At 42.6% G+C, this 25,054-nt stretch overlaps 1 protein-coding gene across 2 annotated transcripts in view; it reads left to right on the forward strand.

Moving 5' to 3' along the window:
* The window catches only part of astn2 (astrotactin 2), a 530,329-nt gene that overhangs the window by 164,634 nt on the left and 340,641 nt on the right, over positions 1 to 25,054 (forward strand). For both annotated transcript variants that reach the window (XM_079524726.1, XM_079524727.1), the window contains exon 4: positions 22,337 to 22,492. In XM_079524726.1, the coding sequence (XP_079380852.1) occupies positions 22,337 to 22,492 (156 nt within the window). The remainder of the gene's footprint in view (positions 1 to 22,336; positions 22,493 to 25,054) is intronic.

Below are 25,054 nucleotides of genomic sequence, written 5' to 3' on the forward strand. Positions count from 1 at the left end.
GTACTCAAAGGTTGACTTAAGTAGAAGTACCAATACTGCAATTTAGAAATACTCCATTATAAGTGAATGTCCTGAATTCAAATTGTAATTGAGTAAAAGTACAAACGTATTGGCATCAAAATGTACTTGAAGTGCAAAAAGTAGAAAGTAATCATTATGAAGAATGTACCATTTTAAGTGTTAGCAGATCTACAAGCTCATAATGTGCTGCATCGTGATGCATTGTGAGCTTGTAGATCTGCTATTTTAAATTGGCGGAAATGTACATAATATGTACATTTCCGCGAATTTAAAATGGTAGATCTATTGAACTTCAGCCATATTATGGCTGAAGTTGGTAATGTATGTTTTGTAACTTTTGTAATAATACAAAACAAAATCAACAAAGTATACAAACTAGTAGCCTAACTAACGTTTTAAAATAAATGTAGTGGAATAAAGGTACAATATTTGCCTCAGAGATATAGTGGAGTAGAAGTAAAAGTATTGGAAATGGGAAATACTGAAGTAAAGTACAAATACCTCAAAATTGAAATTAAGTACAGTACAGTACAGTACTTTTCTACCACTGGAAACCGCCTTTATATTAGGAGTAGTTTGAAGATGTTCTCAGACACAAATGCTTATAAATGATATCTTGACAGAATACAAAGTGATCTTTTTGCAGGGTGCTTGAACTAGGTGTCATCATAACCAAGCAATGCTTGTCCTGACTGCATGGTAAATGAGAGTAAAGGGAGATTAGGATTTGAAGGTAAAGCTAATATTTGGAGATGGGAGAAGGCATCCATCTCCTTAACCTCTCCCAATCGACACATATAATGCAGATTCCTTGACCACTTACAGTACCCTGTTCTATTCATGGCACTCACTCTCACTTTATAAGACACATACAGTATAAGAGCTGCTAAATGCCTACATTGTACATTTCTTAAATGATAAATTATGCATAGTGTAGGCCAGCAACTCCCAACCCACAGACGGTGCTAACGACCTGATTGATGTTGCGGTTGAACTGTGAGTGCATTGCTTGCTCCCATGGTAGGCTAGAAGTCATACATTCGGGTGAGTTCTTGTCAGAACCCCAGGATCCTGAGTTCTGTTAACCTGCTGCTGACATCAATGATAAGGTCGCTATGGGTTGTGGACTAAATGCAAGTCTGCCGAGCCACCACAGCTAGCACTCACGTGATGCAGTTGTGACATATGCAATGCTGTAGGTGAGGATAGGTTTGATCAAAGAGTCTGCAGAGGGGTTAATAATGGGATCTGTCTGTCCGTCCATGTGTCTGTGTTTTTACACCTATTATAGTAAGCTAGTATTTTCTTATTGCCAAAGTTGTGCTGGGGATCACTTCCCATACTACTTATTGGGACCAAAATCGAGGTTATTTTTACACAGTTTCTCTGTTACGCCAGACAAGAATATATACTTTAAAATGAACAACAGTAATGATTCTAATGAAGTCATTGGGTCAATTTGCAGTCTGAAGTTACGGCTTCCTGGAAGCAGTTCTGAGATAGGGGTGTGACCTGCGATGCGTGAGTCGCTCCCGGCATGTTGTGGAAAACACATTCATATTTTATTCTGACCCTGTGGCAAGAGCCGTGCTATAGATAACAACTTGCCTGGCTCCTCTGCAAACAGCAGTGACCTTAAAAATACACAAGAAGTGGCAGAGAGCGTTGAAAAGGGAAACGGTTTCACTGAGCATGCCGCATTACATGCTCTCAAGAGGCAAGAAATGAGACAATAAATGTCTTTAAGATAAGAGAGTGAGGTAGGCAGAAAGGGGACCAGAGTACATCCCAGAGAGATATTGTTCATGGTATTTATTTATTTATTTTTCCCCCAGATGACTTTCTGAATATCAAGCTCCAGTCAGTCTTTCTTCACTTCAATTTCTTCTCTGTTTGTGCCTATGCATTTGTGCACTGGTCTTGCATGTTGAAAATAGCTGGTCTCGACACAGTGACTTGCGGTTGTATACCTGCTATTTCCGGAGCGCAACACATGTGCAAAACAGAACATTGAAACAACGTAGCCACTCCTTTTCTGTTTGCAAGGAGTGTAAAGCTACATATATAATTACATTCATTTGTAATAATTATGCTATAATAATAACCAGAAAGACTGCGGCGAGAAGCCCGTGCACGCAACTGCCTCGTTGACGGCAGACTGCTGGGCGAGGGGGGGGTGAGATCAACATGGAATGAATTCTGTACTGGCCATATAAGGAGCATGTCTTGTGTGTAGAGGGTTTGATGAGGTCAGATCAACATATGGAATGTCAGAACCGGTCAGCTCCACCCTTACATGGAGATGTAAGGGTGGTAACAGGGACATTCTCTTGAGTGTACAGGGTTTGATGAGGGCCGGACCGGCCTTAATTTTCGGGCCTGTTGAGAACTAGTTGCCGGGCGCGGCTACACTAATAACTTTAGGGCAGGCCCGACTAGAGTTTGAATGGACAGGTGTCAATCAAAACGGAGACATCGAAGAGGAAGGATGGATGGGGAAGGATCAACATATGGAATGTTAGAAGAGGTTCTGACGTATATCCAATCCATATATGGAGATCTAAGGGTTTGAGGTCAGATGTAGAGTTGCTGGCCAATATTGATGACATCAGGGACTCCATATATGGGGGCTACGTTACTACTGTTTTGTTTATTTTTTATGAAGATGATGATGATGATGGCGGATAGGGTAGGCACCAGGCGGGCAGATGGAACGATGCAAAGACGTGTTTGCAGACTATGTCTGTCGCTGTGTATCGTTCCAACTCGGCTCGCCGAGGGACGGTGGTGTTGCTGACTTGCTGTGCCCCTCCAGTAACAAAGGAAAGGAGACCCGACTTTAGATCCGTGTCCATCATGGATGCCTAAATTGTAAATTGTAACATGTCGCTACATGTTCCGACAGACACTACACGAGACACAAGACTTCCCTGAAACAAACAGGAGCCCTCCCTCCCCTGAGACAAGCAGGGGGGAGGGAGGGGGGAGGGAGAAACGGGAGCAGATTGGCAGAGGTGGATATGAGCCGATCGGATGTTATGAAATGTAATTCTGTTGACTGGAGTACGCTCGCATGGGGGCAGCCATTTGTGTGATAGAGACTTTAGTATACACTGCGCATTTGCGCCCCTCCCGTCCTGTTTTCAGTAAGGGAGGGGGAGAGGCATAACAACGACTTTTATACCCATGTATTTGAAACTGTATGGACTTAACTGTTATGATGTAGAATGTGCGGACATTGATGCAATGACATTTATTGTGCTGACATGTATTAGACAGTGACACTGATTGCTGTCAAGTGTTTTCAATCATGATGGTCGCTATATAATGACGTCTTGCTGCATGTCATAACTATGGGACCCTGACTTAGTGCCTTGGATCCTCTTCTTTATTTTCATGATTATACCTCGCCAACGAGCACCTGTATTCTGTTCAACAAACAAAGGACCACGGCAGCGCTCCCTTCCTCTATTCAACGTCTGCTTATTATTGATTCTTTCTGCTCACTAGAACCGATTATGAGAACTTCTGTCTTATCCTCATTTAGCTTGAGAAAGTTCTCACTCATCCAGCATTTGATGCTAGACAGACAGGTCAACAACGGGTCTAAAGCACAGGGATCATCTGGAGCTACAGAAAGATATAGTTGAGTATCATCAGCATAGAAATGAAAATGGACTCCGTGATTGATAATAAGAGGACCAAGAATCGAGCCCTGTAGAATACCAGAACTGATGTTGTGTTTGTCTGAGTCAAACTCAGCTAGATTGACAAAATAACTTCTGTTTGTTAGATAGGAGGAGAACCAGGACAGGGCCGTACCAGACAAACCTATCCAGTGCTCCAGGCGTTGTATTAAAATTGAATGATCAATTGTGTCAAATGCAGCCGTTAGATCAAGAAGTAAGAGAACGGATACATTTTTCTTGTCAGCAGACACCCTAAGATCATTAATTACTTTTACAAGTGCTGTTTCTGTGCTGTGACCTTTCCTAAAGCCCGATTGGAATTTGTTATGTACCTTATTGTTCTGTAGAAACACATCCAATTGATGAAAGATGCATTTTTCTAAAACATTGCCCAGAAAGGGCAGATTAGAAATAGGTCGATAGTTACCCAACACAGAGGGCTCAAGATTGTGTTTCTTGAGTAACTAAGGGCCTAACTACAGCCGTCTTCAGTGAGTCTGGGAAGTCTGATGAGGTTAGTGTTTGAAGAGCGGAGGTTGCCAGTCGAGACAGGTAGGAAGGAGCGTTGCCTACAGACAGACATACAGACAGACAGATCAATAGAATATGGTCATGGATCCATTCAAATACTCAATTTAATACTTATTTTGTTAACGTCCAAGGTCAATCTCCTTCCACCTTCTGTAGTTGAATACTACATAAAGTGTAGAGTATGCCTCCTTTAGCCCAACAGACCTGCTGCACTGTAAGTAAAGTTGATTTAATAAGCTACAGTACGTGCGCCACATGATGACTTGGCACTGTGAATAAATTAGTTTTTATCATCATTAGCTTTAGTGGTAGCGAGGCTTGTGGTTGTCCGTAGTATATGTTTCAGGAAGGGGTCAATTTGACTGCTGTGAATTAATTAGCTTAAACTGTAGCAGTGAGAAGCTTAAAAAAAGATGTATATTAGAATAGACTGAACATTACTTGGTGGAAATTAATTAACTTTACATTTATACATACAGCTATTGGACGCCCTTCCCCTAGGAAGGGCATGGTGTCCAAGTAAAACAAATAGGGTAGCTTTTCAGCAGGAGGTGGATGCATGATGGGACCTCATTTGCGTATTCATGGTCTAATTAGTGTATACAAATTACTGGTGGTAAAAAGGAGATGATATCCAGCATGAATTGCAAGCTGTCCTTTTGAAAGTTCTTGCTTTGATGTGATGGCATGATGTGCTTTGTTTTGTAAGGTAAATGACAGCGCCGCTAGTGTTTGATCATTTTCACCCCCTTTTTTTATGTGTTATTATTGTTATTTCAGTCAACTCCCTTTGGGGTTTTGTGGTTGTCTGGTTGTGAGTGAGTTGCCCGCTTCATTTGTTTTGATCTACTATTTTTCCCTATCGAGTCTCGGTGTGACACCCTCGTTCTACAAAGTATAAATTGTAGCATATGACGCATATGCTACAATTTATACTTTGTAGAACGAGGGTGTCACACCGATTGCATACGCTGCCTGCTTGTTTTGGCACGTGACACCGTTTTATGACGGACTGTAATACTTTATTCCTCTTCACTGAGATCTATTGCTCCAAATTCTCTCTCCCCTCAATCATTTACCCTCCCAACTCTCTCCTTTTTTTGTTCTTGCACTCCTGTGCCCATCCTGCTCCGTTTCTCCATTATCTCGCCTGGCTCTCTCTTCTGCATCCAATTTCTGTCAACATCCACTCTTCTCTCCTGCTTCCACGCCCCCTTTTTATCCATCTATCATCTACCCAGGCCATCTTCCATTTCCTCTCTCATCCCTTTTCTCTTTTTCAAGTGGAGATTGGAGATTGAACCCCCACCCATCTTGGTGTCTCTCTCTCTCTCTCTCTTTCTCCACCCCCTCTCAGACACCTGTGTGTCTGTCTCCCTCTGTCAGCCCTCGTGCTCTCTTCCACCTCTACCTGTCATGTACCCAGAGGCAGTGTTGTCATGGCTGTACTGTCCCAGAGAGTTGGCCTGGAGTCTTCCCTTTGAAACAATGGCAAATTTAATAAATCACAGAGGGAATCGGAGCCAGGGTGAATTCCCATTTCCTCTCCATTTATCTCCTCTACGCTCATTCACCTCCCTGAGCCAGGGCGGGCGAGGAGAAACGAGAAAGGATTAGGGGAGGGAAGGGGGGTGTGTGTGCGTGTGTGTGTGTGTGTGTGTGTGTGTGTGTGTGTGTGTGTGTGCGTGTGTGTGTGTGTGTGTGTGTGTGCGTGCGTGCGTGCGTGCGTGCGTGCGTGCGTGCGTGCGTGCGTGTGTGCGTGCGTGCATACGCTTGTTTGTGTGCAACATAGAATATGAGTGAGTGAGGATCGAGGAGCCAAAGATGGAGGAAAAGAATAATAAATAAATAAATAAATAAAGGAATCTCAAAGACTTTAATTCCCAGCATGTCTACCTTCTGTAGAGTTGCTGTAAATTAAAGCAGGAAGGCTTTTTTGGGGTCTTAAGATGAACAGAAAACCAGGTTTCCCTCGTGGCCACATACGGCTGTGAATTTTGTGTGGCTGTTTAATTTGGATACTTGAGGTTGCAATAATTCCTCCTGCGTACGCACTCTTGGTTTCATCATGTGGAATGCTTCACCGCTGCCAATTTTTATGCTGTTTTGTTTTTGTATGAATTAATTGATCTTCTTGTATTTTTTCATTGAATATTTCGGTCTGCAAATACATACATGAAGTTCCTTTGAGAATATGTATTATTAATACATAAATGAACTGCCATTTATTGTATGTATTATTAGAAACTATGTCTAATTCCCCACGTTATTTTACTATGTACAGTATTTTATGTCACGAATCAACGTTTTTAGAGGATGGTCCTCGGTGGACTTTACAAACTTGATTGCGTTTCAGGGATGATGACATACAGTATGCTAATTCCTGTACTCTAGCCAGGCATTTTGATAGTCATCTCATTGGATGCACGGATGTGTTTTGAATTCTTACCAGTATAATAATAGCATGTCACCAATTTAACCCATTTTGGGCGGGAACCCCTTTTGGTGTTAGCATTATGTTATGCTTTAGCTATTGAAAAATAGCAGATCTACAAGCTCATAGCGCGCCACCGAGTGGTGCGCTACGAGCTTGTACGACTGACATAGAAACATAGCTTTTTCAGAAAACTGTCAGGATGTAGAAGACATTTTTATAATCTGATCTCAGGTCAAAATGGGTTAAAAAACAGTTGTCTGACTGATAAATCCTGTGAGAGTTGATACTGTAGCTTGTTAGTACAAGCCCCCGTGGTGTTGTTCCACCTAGCCAGCAGTGCTGTATATAGACTGGCACCTGACAGTCCCAGAACGAAGACCACGCTGACTTAATGTCCGTCATAATACAAATGGCAGGGATACCTAGTTTCTGTATCAGTGCATCGCTCACTGATGAGGTCCCAGAGGACGCATGGGGAGATGGGAGGCTGGAGGATGAGTGAGAACAGAGGTTATTTGAGGTTTGGACTGGTGTGACCGCTGGTGGCAAATCCTATTCGCCAAACTTACATATAGGATGTGAGTAAGCTATTGTGGACCGGGCTGTTACTGATTTATAAAGAGAGCTTATTGTGTGGAATTCAAATGAGCTGTGCTCATGTTCTGTTTTTTGTGTTTTCTGAAGTGTAGGCTAGTTTGTTTTTTTTCCTGTGCGAAATCGTGTGCTTTCATTCACAGATCACATGCTACAGGCTGACAGACGGGACTATAGGACAAAGAAAAGGAAGGCTAAGATGGAGTACAAATAAACAAGGGCTTGAACACACACATTGTCACTGTCGGGCAGATACCTGGTATCTCATTATTTCCCTTTATGTTCTTTTTTAGAAATTAATGCCCTATTTTATGCTTTGTATGACAGTGTCTCACAAAAGTAGCGAAAATTGTCAATCTACAATACACTCTAATATACAGTAGATTGTTCATTGTCCGCTATATTTTAATAGTTTTGAAAATAAGGCTATAATGACGTCCAAAATAGGGACGCCAGGTTGAAAGTGGCTCAGTCTGTGTGGGTTGTCTGGGTTTTATACATAAAAGGTATATTTACCTTTATATTACCTTTATATATACCGTATATTTAAGAAAAGCGTGTGACTTTATCCATCCAAAAATGTGCGGTTTCGGACATGCAAAGCTTCTACCCGACAGCGAGCAATACTCAACCGCACATGAGGTTATCTCGTGTACAGAGGCAGGTCCAAGACCACGAGGAAGAATCTGAACACACAATTGCCTGTGTCCAATGCGTAAAAAGGCACCGTTAACCTACTGTCAGTACAGATAAGAGGGTAACTGGAGATAAGGCAGATGCTCAAGGACAAAATAAGGACACCAAAGCTTTAGTTCACATTGAGCTGAAAACGAGAAGCTATCTTTGACTTTGAGTCAGTGAAAAAAAAACATCTCACTGTAGCAGGTTCTGAAAGTTACGAGCGTGAAATAGAGAAGGAGAAACAAAAAGATACTCTGCAAGATGAGACTGACTTTCACAATCTAATATATTGTGATTTTGCAAGCAAAGCGGTGTAAGATGCTGCAGGAAGCTTATTTAATACTGTAGGAAATTTCCCTTGAGCAATAAATATCATTTTTACCTTTTTTCCTTCCCACTCCAGACAACCACAATCATGAGATCCTGTTTTTCTCCCTCAGTACAAGAACATTTCTATTCGTCTTTGCTTGGTATTGAAGTGCAATTTTGTTTTCAATGTATAACACAATTTGTCTGTGTTGTGGCAATTGGTTTCAAAAGAGATAGAAAGAGATTGACAGCGAGCATGTGCCTTTTTCAAATGATATTAATTGGAGAGGCTGTGGGCGACCATTTCTCATGCAGTAAAGGACAAGAGTGATAAGACACAAACTACGGTTCAGCATGCTGCCATGCACAATATTTAATGTCAATTAAATTGTCCTCGGGACAATAATAGTAGTTCATGTGAGAAATGGCCTGTTTTTCTTCTCACTGTGTGTGTGTGTGTGTGTGTGTGTGTGTGTGTGTGTGTGTGTGTGTGTGTGTGTGTGTGTGTGTGTGTGTGTGTGTGTGTGTGTGTGTGTGTGTGTGTGTGTGTGTGTGTGTGTGTGTGTGTGTGTGTGTGTGTGTGTGTGTGTGTGTGTGTGTGTGTGTGTGCGTGCGCTGAGGGTCTGGACAAGTTAAGGCCCTTTCAAACGGGCAGCAATGAACGCAGACATTGTCGCCTGGATCAACGACAGGTCTCCTCCAGGTCTGCTCAAGAGGGGCGCAACAACGTAAAGCGTAAACAAAAAGCTAAACAGAATCCAGGTCTGGTGAGTCGCGGGAGCATGTAATGAGCACTCGCGCAACAAATTCACGGGACCGCGCTCATGTAAATACGCTGGCGATGTTGCCCCTCCACTTCTCTGCGCGTACAGAAAAAAACTCAAGGGTCTCATTGAAAATGAACTATAGGTTAGGCGTTAAATCGCTTCCCGTTTGAAAGGCCCTTTAAGGAGACTCCTGGTTGGGATAGCATGTCTTCTCCGTTCTCCCCCATGATGCAGAACAAAGGACACTGAAATATGTATGTGCACAGTTAGCCTCGTTCACGCTGTCAGAGACACTCCTCACTGAGGCCAAAGCTTAAGTGGCACGCACAGAGGCTCCTCCTCTTTGTTTGCTGAGCCAGAAGCCCCTGGATTAGCCAAACTAGCATACCATACCATTGGGAATACAGCGCATAATATGCACGTTTTGCTTAATTTATACTTGGTTGTGCACCGGTGTCACATGCCGAAAACAGCCATGACGCCTCACAGTGCGCAAGAGCTTTATTTAGATGTTTTGGGCACGCGATACCCAGAATACAATCAAGTCAGGCTTTATAGCCTAGTTGTTGTGGTCCTGTTGCCTTCCTAGTGGATGACTGATGATGAGGTTGTACAATATAAAATAAATCATATGATATAAATAAATATCACAATCAGTGATCATGTGTGTAAGAGGTTGACACATCTTAACCCTTGAACTACCGTTGACGGGATTGACGGATTGGATCAATAAATCCAAACCTTCCGTTGACGGAATTGACGGGCTGTCAATCGGGAGCTTAATCGGGAGCTTAATGTAGCAAAATGTAGCCTTTTTTGGCTAATTTGGCTAACGGCCGATGTAATCTTCCTAAAACCGGCCGAAATCCGCGCGTGCATGGTCGATCACGCACACGCGTGATCGCGCATGCATCGCAATGTTTTGGGCTTGATTAGAGCTTAATTTGACTTAGTTATGAAAAATACGATGATAGCTTAGCATTCCGGACATCTGATAGAGTTGCACAGTAGCAAAGATACTACCGGATATTTTGATCGCAAACCGGAAGTCGTCATCGCTCACTCGCTCTATTTGGTCAGAATCGGCATAATGGTGACGTTACCGCCACCATCAGGACTGATTGTCCCAATACTTTGGTCTTGCCCCGTCAAAATGAGATATAGTGTGTAATTGTGTATACCGCAGATTTTTCTTTTGGCATTAAAATGATGAATTAAAAATATGAATATATGTCACAAAAGGGCTGCTATTGGGGGTGGCACTCCAACCCATCTGCTGCCACCTGGTGGACGCAGAGCCAACCGCAGACTGCCGAGCCGTTTGTAGTGTGACACACGCTGGATTCACGTCCTGTTTGGGCGGCCATCTTAGGCTAAATAAATAGCGTCAATGCTAGCGAGCAAAAATTAAGCCATCCTTGCTCTAGAAAGCACCAATGTTCCCATCTAGATCACCGGATAATCAGCAAAGACCTCCGAACATCGCACGTTTTATCCAAACCATGGAGAGCGGATGAGCAATCCGATCTAGGATCACTAAAGAAGGAAAGGCCAAGTAAAAAAAAAAAGGAAATCAGTGATCCGGTTTGATATCAATAATAAAGCTTATCAGACGGAACGTTACGCCAGAAGCAGTTACCGGTTGGATTCCAACTGGCGGAACGTTCCGTCAGGAGCAGTTAATTCGTTAATGGCATTTAGAAGATTTAGAACACTTTCCTGGGGGTCTTTATGTGTGTAATGTGGTTTTAGATATTTTAGCAGTGAGTCCATTGTCTCTGATGTCATCGACACAGGTCTCACTTCCTTCCTAAACTACAATGCCCATAATGCTTTGGTGCACTGCTCCTCCTTGTGGATAAGGGGAGGGATGTCTTACTGAGACAACATGTAGTCCAGGAAGTAAGTGAGCCCAGTGTCCATGACACCAGAGACACTGGGCTCACTGCTAAAATCTAAAATATCTAAAACCACATATTACACACATAAAGACCCACAGGAAAGTGTTATAAATCTTCTAAACGTCATTAACATATATTTTTTTTGCAAAAAGGGTGAAGTTTCCCTTTTAATAGTTTGATGTGAAATATTCACCGGCACATTTTCAGATCATTTATACATCTCACTGTCAGTATGTAAGGACGTTAATGTTGAGCAATACTTCCTAGGTATCAGGAAACTGCCTGGAATTTCGTAATAATGTATCACCATAAATTATAGTAGGTTTGCATTCAAGTTTAAAGTTAGATAAATTGAGACAACTAATACTCACTCACAAGGGGACACATTTTGTTATTAGAGCAGTTCTGGCAGTTCAGCATTACTGGAATCTTTTTTAAATATGTTTATGGGCTCAATTAATTGGAGACCCCACAGGTTTCCATTTCCAATGTAGTAGCTACAGCCCTCACTTTCTTCTAAATCCTTTCATATCAAACTGAGGTCTCTGCCTAGACCTTTTAATCACAATTAAGTGGACTTGATTTTAAATAATTACCTATGCATAATGCTATTAATGATTTAGGGACTAGTTTGACTATAGAGAACAGTAGGATATTTATGCCAGTTACCTGTCACATTAGCACAGCCTAATATTAATTATTAGGGGTTTTATAGAGGGAGATTGTGTCCCCCACCCAATTGTGGAATAACAGAATTGTGGATGATAGTTTTGGTTGTTTTCTATTTAGCATTTCCGTTTTTTCTCCCCAATTTAGGCATTAGGCCAATTACCCCCATGTGTATGGTCCCTGTCACAGCTAACACCTGCTGTTGGCCTGGGGAGCGTGTAGACTAGACAAGCACATGTCTCCTCTCATACACGTGGAGTCACCAGCCACTTCTTTTCACCTGACAGGAGGAGCAGAGTTCTCAGCGGGTCTGAAAATGAAAACCCGACCGACAGATATTTGAAGCCTGAACCCTACCTCAAGTCCGATCAGAACATACATGAGCCAGGGCCGACCCGTACTTGAAAAATAATTGAAAATGATGGCAGAGAAAAGGCTGTGCAATTGCTGTCAGCAACAGCTCAGACAGGGGGGCAAATCTGCTTCATGTCGCACGCACACATACAGGACAACTTGGAGAGACAGAGAAGCACGTCAGTGCAGCTCTGTGGTTTTACGTTGGACACTACTCTTCAATAGACTATTTTAATTCTATCATAATCACACTATCATAAAATGTAGTCTCCTGTAGTCTCTCAATCACTACCTGAGTAGATGTATGTCTAAATGCTGTGGTGCCCATTCCCACATGGACATTGGAGTAGAGTGAGTGCAGTGATTGGTGCCAGACCCCTCCTGGTAGAATATCACACATATTCAAGACATAACAGCATCTGTTCCTCCCAGAGTCCATAGAGAGGATAATCCTTTCCTTGACCAACCTAGAAGGAAGATTCACAGTACAGGCGTGAGTTTATTGAGAGGTATTATTATTAGGGTTATGTTATGTTTTTATGTTTGTTTTATGCGACGTCAGATTTTCCCATAAAATAATAACATGATCAGTGTATATGTAGAACCATTGTTTGTAGACACTATAAAAGCTAAATATGATAAACACTGAAACATCTCATTGTGAGATGCAATCATGCAAATAAGTGACTATGTGTTGGGCATTTGTTTTTGGAGCGGGTTAAAAGTGAGGCAACTTGGCAAGATGTAGACTCAAGAAACATGTCCAAATATATTAGAATGATTGCACAGCGCAATCATCTCTAGAGGTCCATTTGACCCCAAACATAAACGGTGTCACAACATTTCAATAATAGTCTGGCTGAATAAAGTGTGTAAATTATGTAGATATGGTTTATGTAAAAGGGGCCTATGGTATTTAATTGGAAGCTGCATTAATTATTTCCATATACTGTATTACCTGAGCAGTCCTAGCCTCGTGTTGCGATACTAATTCCACTGCGCTGCACTGCGTGGGGGAGGGGGGGGCAAAGGCAGATGAAGGCTGGCTGCGCGAGGCTAGGGCAGTCCTAGACAAAATAATGAAGAGCAGTAGGCTAGAATGTAAGATGTAACATCTGATCATACTTGTGCAGAATGTTTGAATTAGTAGCTGTTGGATGAACTGAGGAAGGAAGGAAGGTCAAGCATTCACACCATGGACCATGGCATGTTTAGCTTATTAACTGTACACTCAGCATGTACTGATGACTGCTGCTGTGACCAGTGTTGCCATTTTGCAACGGAAACAAGCGCCCAGGTCGATGAAAATAGCAGATCTACATGGTCACAGCGACACGTTGTGAGGTTTCAGATGTTATCTTCAAAAAATATTGAGAATACATTGAAATTTGATTATTTTTCACACTAAATATTTTCAGATGGAGGTCCGTGGACAATTACATAATTCTGGGGGTCCTTGATGTAAAATAATGTGGAAACTGAACCACTGGTTAAGTCCAAATAAGCTAGCCTGGCTTTTTGGCCAGACTGGAGGCATTTTTTTTTGCCACCGGCAGATTCACGTCTGGCCACTGCGAGGCTACAAATAAGCAAATACACTTTAGAAACAAGCCCCCAAAAACACAACAAGCAACTACCATACCAGTATTTACAAGTGACTTTACAGAAAAACAAGCCAAAGGTCGCTTATAATAAGCAGACCTGGCAACACTGGCTGTGACAACTGAATAGGAAGTGTGGAGGAAGTGAAGCACATATTCACTTCCTGTGTATTCCCCCCAGTAAGCTACCCCAGTAAGGTGGATGGCTCCTGTAGAAGAGATTAAGGTAATTGACAAATTAAATGTAGATATCTGTGGTGTATTAACTGCTCAGTTTTGTTATGCTAACATTGACTTCATTATTGAGTTTGCTGGTACCTAGCATTTGAATGATTTTGGATAAAATGGAAGCACATTTATAATTGCAACATCTAAAGATTGCAAATGAATGGCCCAACTGTGGACAAAGCTGTAGAGTAAATGGTGCATTTATATAGTGCCTTTATCCAAGGCGCTTTACAGAGATTGTGCATTACATTCACCCGTTCACACACCGATGGCGACGGAAACCATGCAAGGTACCAACCAGCACATCAGGAGCAATTAGGGGTTCAGTGTCTTGCTCAAGGACACTTCGACACCAACTTTGGGGGAGCCCGGGTTCGAACTGGCAACCTTGTGGTTACCATCCAGCCACTCTACCCCTGAGCCACCGCCGCCCCAGAGTAGACAATGACTTGTTTAAATCTAAATGGTCCTTTAAGGATGAAGCATACAACAATTTCTTAGACTAGATAAATACCATGCATATACCTCACCTGACCAGTACAGTACATTCACAGCCTTAAAGGAGAATTCCATACTATAAGGCTTTCTTACCTATATTTGTAGTTGTTACGTCCCCACCAAAGAGGTCCAGCCTCCAGGTGTTATTTTGTGCAAAAGTGCATTATTGGCTATTTCCCCTAATATAAGCCCTCAATGGGGGTTGGGGGTTTGTGCCGCTTGGGATACTAGTTACATTATGAAGAGAGGATATATACAAAACAAATTGATTTTTGAAATAAGCGAATTAGTACAACACCCCAATGCCCCAATCAATTCAATTCAATTCATTGAGGGCTTATGGTAGGGGAAATAGCAAATAATGCGCTTTTGCACAAAATAACACCTGGACCTCTTTGGTGGGGACATAACTACAAATAAAGGTAAGAAAGCCTTCTAGCATGGAATTCTCCTTTAATTAGGCTGTTGGCCATTGAGCAGTTTGTTACACTTAACCCAAAATCTGCCATTGGCGTTGATCTACATCAATTAAAAGCAAATAATTAATGCTACGCTTAACGCCATTGGTGTTGATCTACAGCAGGGCTTTTATAGCGCTTTTGATTGATCAAGTCATAATGCTACTCACGTTAGCGTCGGGTTGCTAGCTGGCGCTGTCAATAACACAGGATCGTGGCATTAAAATCACCGTCGGCATAATCATCCATTCTATCTGTTTCTTTCAATCGCCTGTATCTGTATATTCCTTGTCCCAGATGGCATTTTTGGTCAAAAAAAGGTTTATTCCACGGCCCAGAGCAGACCGTGTGTTACCTTCTATTAGACTAGGTTAGCTCTGTTTGATAAACAGGACGTGACCACGCATCGTCCAACTTCCTAACATAAGATCAACACCGGAAGTCTGGAAATGTGGCTTTTCAAAATAAGAGCTCAAAAAAATGCTGGCGTGAATTATATCACAATTTATTAATACATCCTGGCAGACTAACTATTAAGTTGTGGGTCAAGTGTGTTGTTCACGGGCACTTCTTTGAGGGAGAGATGAAAGATTTTCATTCTTGAACTGGGAACGTCCTCCTGACCACAGGCCTGCTCCTCAAATCTTTAGGCAACTGCTGCCACAAAATATAAAGATATGGCTTTAAATTATTCCCATTTAAGACCACAGTAACACATGAAACAATTACAAAATGATTCTGTCAGTCTGTGGTATTTGCTCTACAAGGAGTGCCTGAAAATGAGCACCTGTGCTCAGCTACTTTTAAGGACTAGAAAAAAAACGAAAAACAAAACAAGATTTATATACTGTATGTTTATCTGTATGGTTGCTTTCTTGCTTGCTTACATTTTTGTCTGATGCCAGATCTCTCTCAACTATATAGAAATGCTGTGGTTCCCTATACGCTTGGTTTTCCTGCTTACACTTACTGTACTTCCCTATTTATACTCATCGCTCTTCTGTTCTTCATTGCATTAATCTTACTCTTCTTTTTCTTCATTGTCATACATGGCGAATATCCATTGAGAGCAAGACATTATCATAATTCATAGCGTGAACACACCTGAGGGAGCGATTGACAGCATGGGTGAGGATGATGGGTGGGATGGTGAGATGGTTGCGGTGGAGGTGACAAATGTTCCTGTCTTTGAAGATGGCATTTGTCTTGAATGACCCCTATTCACTATTTCATTTCTGGCCACTCTGGCCCGGCCTGGCACTATGCTGCAAGCAAATAGCCCATGTCCAGATAAATCAGGGGTGGGCAACTGTGACGATGGAGAGGGCCACTATATTTCCACACTCTCCAGAGGGCCACATTGCATATATTTTTCAATCAATGACAAAGCTTCTAGGAACATCTTTGAATGCAGATTGTGGCCCCTAGATGTGTCACAGAGACTACATTTTTTGGGAGCGTTTTACTCATTGCTGGCTGTCTGAATACCAAAAAATCAAAATAAAAGTCATTACGATTTTGACATATTATTGCTTATAGCAGCTTTAAGCTACTAATATCAGACTGAAGTAATTAAAACGGGTCATGTTTGCATGTTTGGAATTGTAACAGCTGAAATCAATAATATATTAGTATTCGGATATTAACCGCATTAACAAATTAACTGCTCGTGACGGAATGTTCCGCCAATTAGAATCCAACTGGCAACTGCTATTGGCGGAACGTTCCGTCAGATAAGCTTTATTATTGATATCAAACCGGATCGCTGATTTATTTATTTTTATTTATTTTTTTGTCTTGGCCTTTCCTTCTTCAGCGATCCTAGGCCGGTTTTGCGCATCCGCAGTGCCGTTCACTTCTTGTATACAGCCGGACTAAAAAGCTGAATAACTCTAAATCTACGGAGCTCTCCATGGTTTTGATAAAACGCACGATGTTCAGAGGTCTTTGCTGATTATCCGGTGATCCCGATTGGAACATTGGCGCTTTCTAGTGCAAGGATGGCTTCATTTTAGCTCGCTAGCATTGATGCTAATTATTTAGCATCTAAGATGGCCGCCCAAGCCGGACGTGTATCCAGCGTGCAACACACTAAAACAAAGTACAACCGGGTCGGCAGGCTAGCGTTGGCTCTTGCGTCTACCAGGTGGCAGTCAAGTGAAGGTGTGGGCCACATGTGGCCACCGGGCCGCCAGTTGCCCATGTATGAGATAAATCATCACTCCTCGGCCTCGCAGAAACTCCCAGCTCTACATATCTCACTTCAACTGAACTCCTGATGCATCACAGGTCCCTGCAAACAGGACAGTGCCTGGGTAGTAGTAGGCTGCAGATCAGATGGATAGTTGTTTCCTTGTGTTGCTTTTTTTTAGAGATTTCTCTTTTAGCGTGCGTGCGTGCGTGCGTGCGTGCGTGCGTGCGTGCGTGCGTGCGTGCGTTATACTTTGTTGTGTGCCCGTGTCATGGGAAAGAATAGCTGATCTGTGTGCTGGAGACAATGATGAAAGAATAGTCTACTTTCACATACGGTCATAGGAGATCCCCTGAGGGTTTGTGACTTTCTGACAACTTGAAGGAAAGCCGAAATCATGCTTTCTTCAGCCCCCCCACAGCACACGGAGACACGCACACACCACTGTACACCCCCGTTTAAATCCCCCCAGCAAGTATTGATTCGCACTTCGCAGATGGAACAGCCTATGCAAACGGTGCTATCATCCATTGTAGAGTGGCGGAGACCTAATTTCAAAGATTAACTGAAAAAGAGAACACAGCTTCATCCACTTGGCTAGTGGGCCTCTTTTGGTTCATTTAAGTGACTTTGCCATGCCCTGGATGCTAAGCAGTGATTGCCTTTAAAGTTTCACATTACTTTTGCCCTTGGTTCTGCCAAAAAAAGAGTGGTCAGCATAGTAACTTTTTGAGGTGCGCTAGCCCCACCTATGCCCAGCTTTTCGTGAAGCCAAAAGTGAGGACACAAATTGTGATTGACCGGAATGCCATTTGTGATGATTTGATTGGCTGAGCCACGAATGTGATGTATATGATGTATGATGATAAGAGCATGGATGCACCTGGGACGTATCCTCAGTGATGTATCCCAAGGACATCGGGGTTTCGGGTCTGTCGAACATCATACCCCTCACTCACGTGACCCAGCCGGGGTTGATCAAGTCCCGACTTACCCTCGATCAGTCCCATTAGGGCAAGATCAGGGCCACACAATCCGTTGGAACTACTCCGGAACTACTCTGCCGGGACTGGGAGGTACGTTTCTGGCGCGTGGAAGGACTAGGCTCTGTGGTTTTACTCCTGTCCGGGCCCCTCCTACGTCTACGTCACCAGGTCCAATTCCTGCTCTCACCAGGTCCAGGACCTGTGCGTTGCACCAGATTCCCAGCACCAGACACTTCATTCAGGAGTGGTGGATTCTTAAGGTGGCCTTACACTAGCCGATAATCGGGCATTTTTTGACGCTCGGGGGGTGCCCGACTCAATCGATCTGCTCGGGGCGCGATCGGGATCGACCCGATCAACATCAAGCATGTTTGATATTTGCTCTGCCCCGCTCCGATTATCCTGTAGTGTGTGGTGCTATCAGATTTCAGATTGAAAAGAATCGGCTAGTGTAAGGCCACCTTTAGAATGTTCTGCTCATCAACCTGGAGTCTAATCCCATATTAATATTCAAGATTCAAACATTTCGTTCTCACCATTATTCAGATTCCCATATTTATGTATGAGTATGTGCAGTGAAGTGCTGGTGTGTGGCAGCCTCTGCCAGGCTGTGCTAACGATGTCTGACATAAAATACAAGGTACAATACACGTATGGTAATAAAAGTTATAATACAAGTAAGGTAATAAGTAACGTGTCAAAACATTGTGTGTGTGTGTGTGTGTGTGTGGGGGGGGGGGGCACTTAAAAAAAACATCAATATACACAGACATTGGTGGTATTTGCCATGGATCGTCGCCTTAACAAGACTTGTAGTTTGTCAAAGAAAGGGCATGTAACAGGATTGCTTTGCATTATAGTATGCTTGCTTCAGCCCTATCAATGTCAGCAAATCTGCTCAATGGTGCGAATAAAACCTGCTTTGTGCATTTTGCTCCACACCATAGCTCGCTATTGCAGTGTTTTTATTCGTCTTTGAACTTCAGAATATCACACTATCAACAATATTACAATATTACAAATGTGTTCCTGACCACCACATTATGGTACGAGTGGGTGGATCTCAATGCATTTTGGACGGAATCACACCTGCATTCAGAGCTGTCCTCTTGACAATGGATCACCCAAGTCTCTTTTTTGGCATTAAGTCTGAACAAAGCCTAGACTAGACGTTTCAGTATTTAGATCAAATTAACAACTTAAACCCTATATACTTTAGTTCATTGACCGGGGTCTCCCAGGGGTGCTTTTTACCCTAAAATTGCACTGCATTGAAACGGGAGCTTTTAGATCTGCTATTTTTGCAGAACGTTTGCCAATTGTGACATGCCCAGAATAATTAGTATTATTTTTGTCAGGTGAAACCTGACATACGAATTTGTCAAACTTAATGACGACTTTGGCTCCTAGTAGGGACCTAGTCCTGATTGGCTGCCACACACGCTGCTGCCATGTATTGGTTACTCAGGTCACATGACCAGGAAACAGGTAACAGGAAGCAGGTAACAGAAATCTTTAGACACCCAATGTTATGTAACACAATATTATGATTGAGACCGGCCGGTTGAGAGGAGTGTTCGTTACTAAATTAAGAAACCAGCGCTTCTTTCACCTGACAAAATATCACTGTGACCATTTCTTGTTTTCCTTTTCCTACATTCTGTATCTATACCGCATTCGCACATTTCCATGCCCCCCTCTTCCGTAGCACTGCACAATGCTGCTACTGCTCCAACTTCTATCTCCAAGCGCGGCGGCGCGGCTCCACGCGCGACATTGATCTGTGCTCTGCCGTCAATGTAGGCTTCTTTCCAGCACCAATTATTTATTTATTTTGGCCGCATGGCGCTAGATGTGAGCAACCGAAGGCGCGGGAACCTCTAGTTGTCTACATTCAACATGGGAGGCAGCAGTATTTTTGTATAATGCCTCAAAAACTGTGTTGCACACAGTTGATTTCTGCATTGGATGCCTCAGTCCACTTTTCCCATTAAATAGAATCACACTCTAGAATGCAAAGTTTTAATTAAGGCCAGGCTGACACAACTTTCCTTTTCCTTGACTTCAATCCAAAATCAATCTCTGTATGGAAATTGTTTGGTTTGAGCCCACATCTATCTAGGGTTGTTTTACTTAATCCATTGAGACCTGGAACGCATCCATGTCACGTTAGCGTTTAACCACATTAACCATTAACCCATTTTGGGGCGGGAACCCCTTTTGGTGTTATAAACATTATGTTATAATTTAGCTATTGAAAAATAGCAGATCTACAAGCTCATAGCGCGCCACCGAGTGGCGCGCTATGAACTTGTAGATCTGCTATTTTTGAAAAATCGTTAAAATGTGCCTCAAATCTTTCCGAAAATTGTCATGATTTAGAAAACTTTTTTTTTTAAATTCCGACGTCAGGCCTGAATGGGTTAAAAGGCTGCTAATGGCGCCTCATTATTCAGGTGGCGCCCTCATTTCTCCTTCTTGACAATTTATTATTCCCGCCGTACGGCGTTCAATCAGGGTGACCTTAAGATTGGCTCCTCTGAAATGATTAAAAGAAGAAAATGGATCTAAATGCATTGTAGACGTATTATGACTGAACCCTTAAACAAAGCATTGGCACGATGAACAAGTTGTCCTTTCTTTCATTCAAACAATATTAACAAAGAAAACTCCATTGTCAATAGGAACAAAGATACCGAAAGGCTAATTTATGCTTTTATTTCAAATAGATTGGGCTGTTATCTGGCTCTCATTTCTGCGTTTCCCAAAATGTCAACTGAGACAATACTAATTGAAAAAAAAAAAGCGGCGGTCTAATAAAGGTTTCCATGCGGATCTCACAGACCCATTTCTAGATGTCTTGTCCCATAGGAGCCATGCTGTGAAAAGAAAGCCAGAGAGATTGGTTGGTCGCTTGGTTTTAGGTACACTATTCACTGTTTAGTGTTTATATTTGCATATAAACCTGTGGACAGTCTTAACACTCATACAGCAATACAGATATGTTAGAATCACTGTCATGTTATAGCCCACTGACTCCATCAACTAGAATCCTCCACAGCAGCTATAACACCATATACTGACTGTACACATGTGCCAGTTAAGAAGGGCCTTGGGCCGACTGTGACCCACACAATGTCATGGGGTGAAACGCAAGCTATATAAAAATGTGTTGGGCGCGTTGCCATGAAGCTCGCTGAGCGCATGAACCATCCCTGGTGGATGAACCATAATCATTTGAGTGAGACCATGACCTTGTGCCTAGCGCCACCCTCAGGCCACATTTTCAAATCCACACGAGATCATAATGATAGCCGGATTGCAGGGTGAACCCTATACTGATTGTGGTGACCCCCATGGACTTCCACCTAGTGTCCCAGTCAGTGGTGTATCTGAACTATAGTAATGGGTGGCATCACATTAGTGTCCGCTCATGTGTGCCGTCTGCTTAAATATTTACAATATTTACATCTTTGATAAGGTAGGTGTCTTACCAGGGTTGAAATTTGTCAGTGGAAGAGACTACTTCTAACCACTGCACTTGTGCTAGTTATGTAAGGGATAATGTATGGTTGGGTGGTCATTGTTGATAGATAAATCAGGGTGATTAACCACCGACGTGGAGCGGAGGTGGTTAAACTATAAACAATGACCACCCATCCATACATTATCCCGCGTATTACACGGCTACTAAATACACAAATTAGTAAATTGACCCTAAAGTGACAACAACACAAAGTATTTCCTTGCTTACGGTAATGAAAGTATTCCAAGTTGGCCCCGCAGAGTGCAACGAGTCACCTCAGAAACACGGAAGTGAGTGTTGATCAAATGGAACCAATTTTGGGGTACTGCATCGTCTATTTCTCGCTTCCAATGTTTTCAAAAACATTCTTGAAAGCTTAGTTGTGTGTTTGATTGCATGGCTGTCATGTTGGTACAGCAAGTAACAGCATCCAAGCAGTGCAGCCAGATGCTCCGAGCCTTTGATTAGGCATTGGTCTGTTATCAAGAAATAACACACCGCTGAATTCAGCGACTGACCAATCAGAATCAAGCATTCAACCAAGCCGTGTAATAAATTGTTTTAACATCCAGATTGGTTAAACTAAAAATGTATTCATTTCATTCAAATAGGTGCAGCATAATGCTGCACACACCTGTACATGGTACAGCAGTTTGGCCAGCAGAAGAAAACAAAATACAGAGTATGACTGTGCCGTCTTATCGTTGCCGTGCAAACGTGGCCTAAATCGGTAGTTCTCACACTTTAACTGATTTACAAGCTCACGCAAGCTTGTGTAGATATACGTCTCGCAACGTTTGAGGGCCTAATGTTAAAATGTGGAATTCAAAGTGTGAGTATACATTCAAGTGTAAGACATATTTTAAATGTTTCACTTTGTCTCTCTGTTCCACAGCCATCGACGCTAAGCAGGAGGCAGTGGAGGACTTGATGCAGAGGTTCAAGGAGAGTTTCCGCACGCCCAACACAACCATGGACATGGTTCACTTTCAGCATGTCACGCACAGCTCATCCACGGGGCGCAAGAGGGGCCCTTCATGCCACACCAGAGGTAAGAACAACCACCGTTATTCATTACTGTCCATAGAAAACACCATGGGCACACATTCAGTCAGTGGGGTCACTAATATTGTCCATGAAATGCGTGTACCATGTCGGAGACTCGGAGGGTATAGCGAAGGAGGCCGGTGGACCCAAATGAAGAGACCGATGCCTATAGTTTCAGATCCAATGCCTTTAGTTGGAGTTCAGCACGAAACAAGGTACCGTGAGTTTTCATTGTGATACTGATAAATAATAACTTAAACTACTGCATGCTATGTTAGGTCCATTAATCCAAGCCGGAATGATCAATCGATTGATTGATCATTAAAATAAACATGCACTGAAAAAAGCAGAATGGCTGCCATGTTAAGTGGTCAGAGGGGTGTACCCGGAATGCTTTTGAGGGCCCTGAACCAGGAACTATTCACAACTTACAATTGCATTTAGCACACTCCAGATTCCAGGCACAAGATCATAATGAGGCAGAGTACGAATTCATCACTGCAGTCATCAAACAACAGGGCAAAGTGTCACATAAGTAGAGTGCAACGAAAACAATGTAGTGCCTCAAAGAAACTAGCGTAGACCAGGTAAACATCCTTCCAAAACAGAGCACGGTACAGCTGGAGTGGGTAGAGGCATGTGGACTGCAGGCTGGTTCATGTAGCCACATCCAAGTGATTTATTTTCAGGTGTTTCGGTGGGTGTACATGATTTTGGAAACGGAATCCAAAGGAAAGTACGCATGCACATCTCTAAAAAGGTGCTTTCAGGTGCTGAACAAAAAGACACGTACAGGAGAAGAAGAAATAGTCCGCACACTGTGTAGCTCCCACAGGACATTTATTTAAGGATGACAACGTTTCTTCGTCAGGTATCTGTATTTGATTTTGCCCTGTGTTATGACTTACACATATATAGGTTCTGACTCACTATGCTCTCAGAGTTAAACTATATTATAGTCATTAACCATTTTGCTTGCCCTGGATTGATTAACTTGTTCCCCTAATATAGAGATCTGATGCACTTACATTTTTGCATAGTGTGTATAATGTGTGCACTGATGCAGGTCATTGTGGCTTAAGATAACTTATTTGCCTTTGAATTATAGTGTTAGTGTTGTGTAGTAGTGTTCTCAGCAAGCCAGAAAGCAGTAGAGGATAGCGTTGGGATATAGGGGATTCATTTGGCAGTTTTCTTATTTGCTGTTATGGGATTAACTCTGAAAGGTTTAAGGTTATCATTTATCATTGGAATGAATGAAGGCTGTTGTAGTACTTACATTTCTGCGCAAATTACATTATTGAAGATTGTCCATGCTAAACAAACCCCTTTAAAATTCGTAGAGATTTTCTCTTGGTAGTTGATAGTAAGAATACCCTTTCAAGGTCTTTAATTGCGAGTGAAAGTGCATTTTCAGCATAAAAGAGTTTAGTCCAGGATAACAAACATGCTAGTGGGACAAGCTCTAGGACAAGGTCTGTTTTCCGGCTTCTTAGACGAGGAAGAAACTCAATTAGTGAAGCGAGGTAGAAAGGGGAAGTTCATTGGCCAGGCTCAGAGGATTAGTGCTGCGTAAGGAAATGAATGTGTTGTAAAATTACCCGAAATATGTCCAGCGTGGGGACCTCCGAGAGCATGCATCGGGCTGGTCAAACACTTAATGTTTCTTTTCCCATTTTCCTCAGCTCGACACAGCTTTTTTCTGCCGTAAATTAGCTCCTTTTCTCATGCCGCCTCCCCAAGCCCAACTGCATATTTGCATGTTTTACATGGATGGTGTTTTTTAAAGTGGATTAAGCTTGAGTGCTGCAGCTGCGAGGTTGTTTCCTTCCCTTGTTGTCACTGATGACTTTGGCATCGTAATGAGCCAGGGGCCATTCTGGAGACAGGCCCTTTGGCTTAGTGGCACAGGCATCCATGCTGCGTGGGTCTGCCTGGGTGAGACTAGACAGACAGGGGGAAGGGAGGACACCATCTGTGCAGTTTATTACAAGTCACACTGATGGGTGACGCTAATAATATAGGTGCGCGAGTGCCTTTGAATTAATGGAACAAGTAAGGCAGAACACTGCAGGTCGCTCATGGTACATTAAGTTAAGGAAGAATGATGCATGCCTGCTATTAAGGATAAGGGATGGGAGACAGACAGACAGACAGACAGACAGACAGACAGACAGACAGACAGACAGACAGACAGACAGACAGACAGACAGTTAGCCTCTCCTTTATATTGCTAGTGTCAGAGACAAGTATGATGTCATCTCTAATGGAAACGGTTAAGTACATACATGTGATGGAACGTTAATTCACAGTATCTATATTATCGTATGTGTCAGGGTGGTATCACTAAATTACTTCAATTAAAACACTACCATTATTGTTGGTTATCAGAACAACTTCACTGAGCCAGAAAAGAGTCACTCCTCCCTAAAATACCAAGGCAAAAAACATTTAGTCTACAGTAGATACCGGGTGACACATTCAAGTCACCACACAGTTTTGTGATGGGCCTTGCCCTTTTCTCCTTTTTTCCCCGTAACAATTATTGTCTGCCTTATATTTGCAT

This window comes from Electrona antarctica, assembly GCF_951216825.1.
Source record: "Electrona antarctica genome assembly, chromosome: 16".
NCBI classification, from domain to species: Eukaryota; Metazoa; Chordata; class Actinopteri; order Myctophiformes; family Myctophidae; genus Electrona; species Electrona antarctica.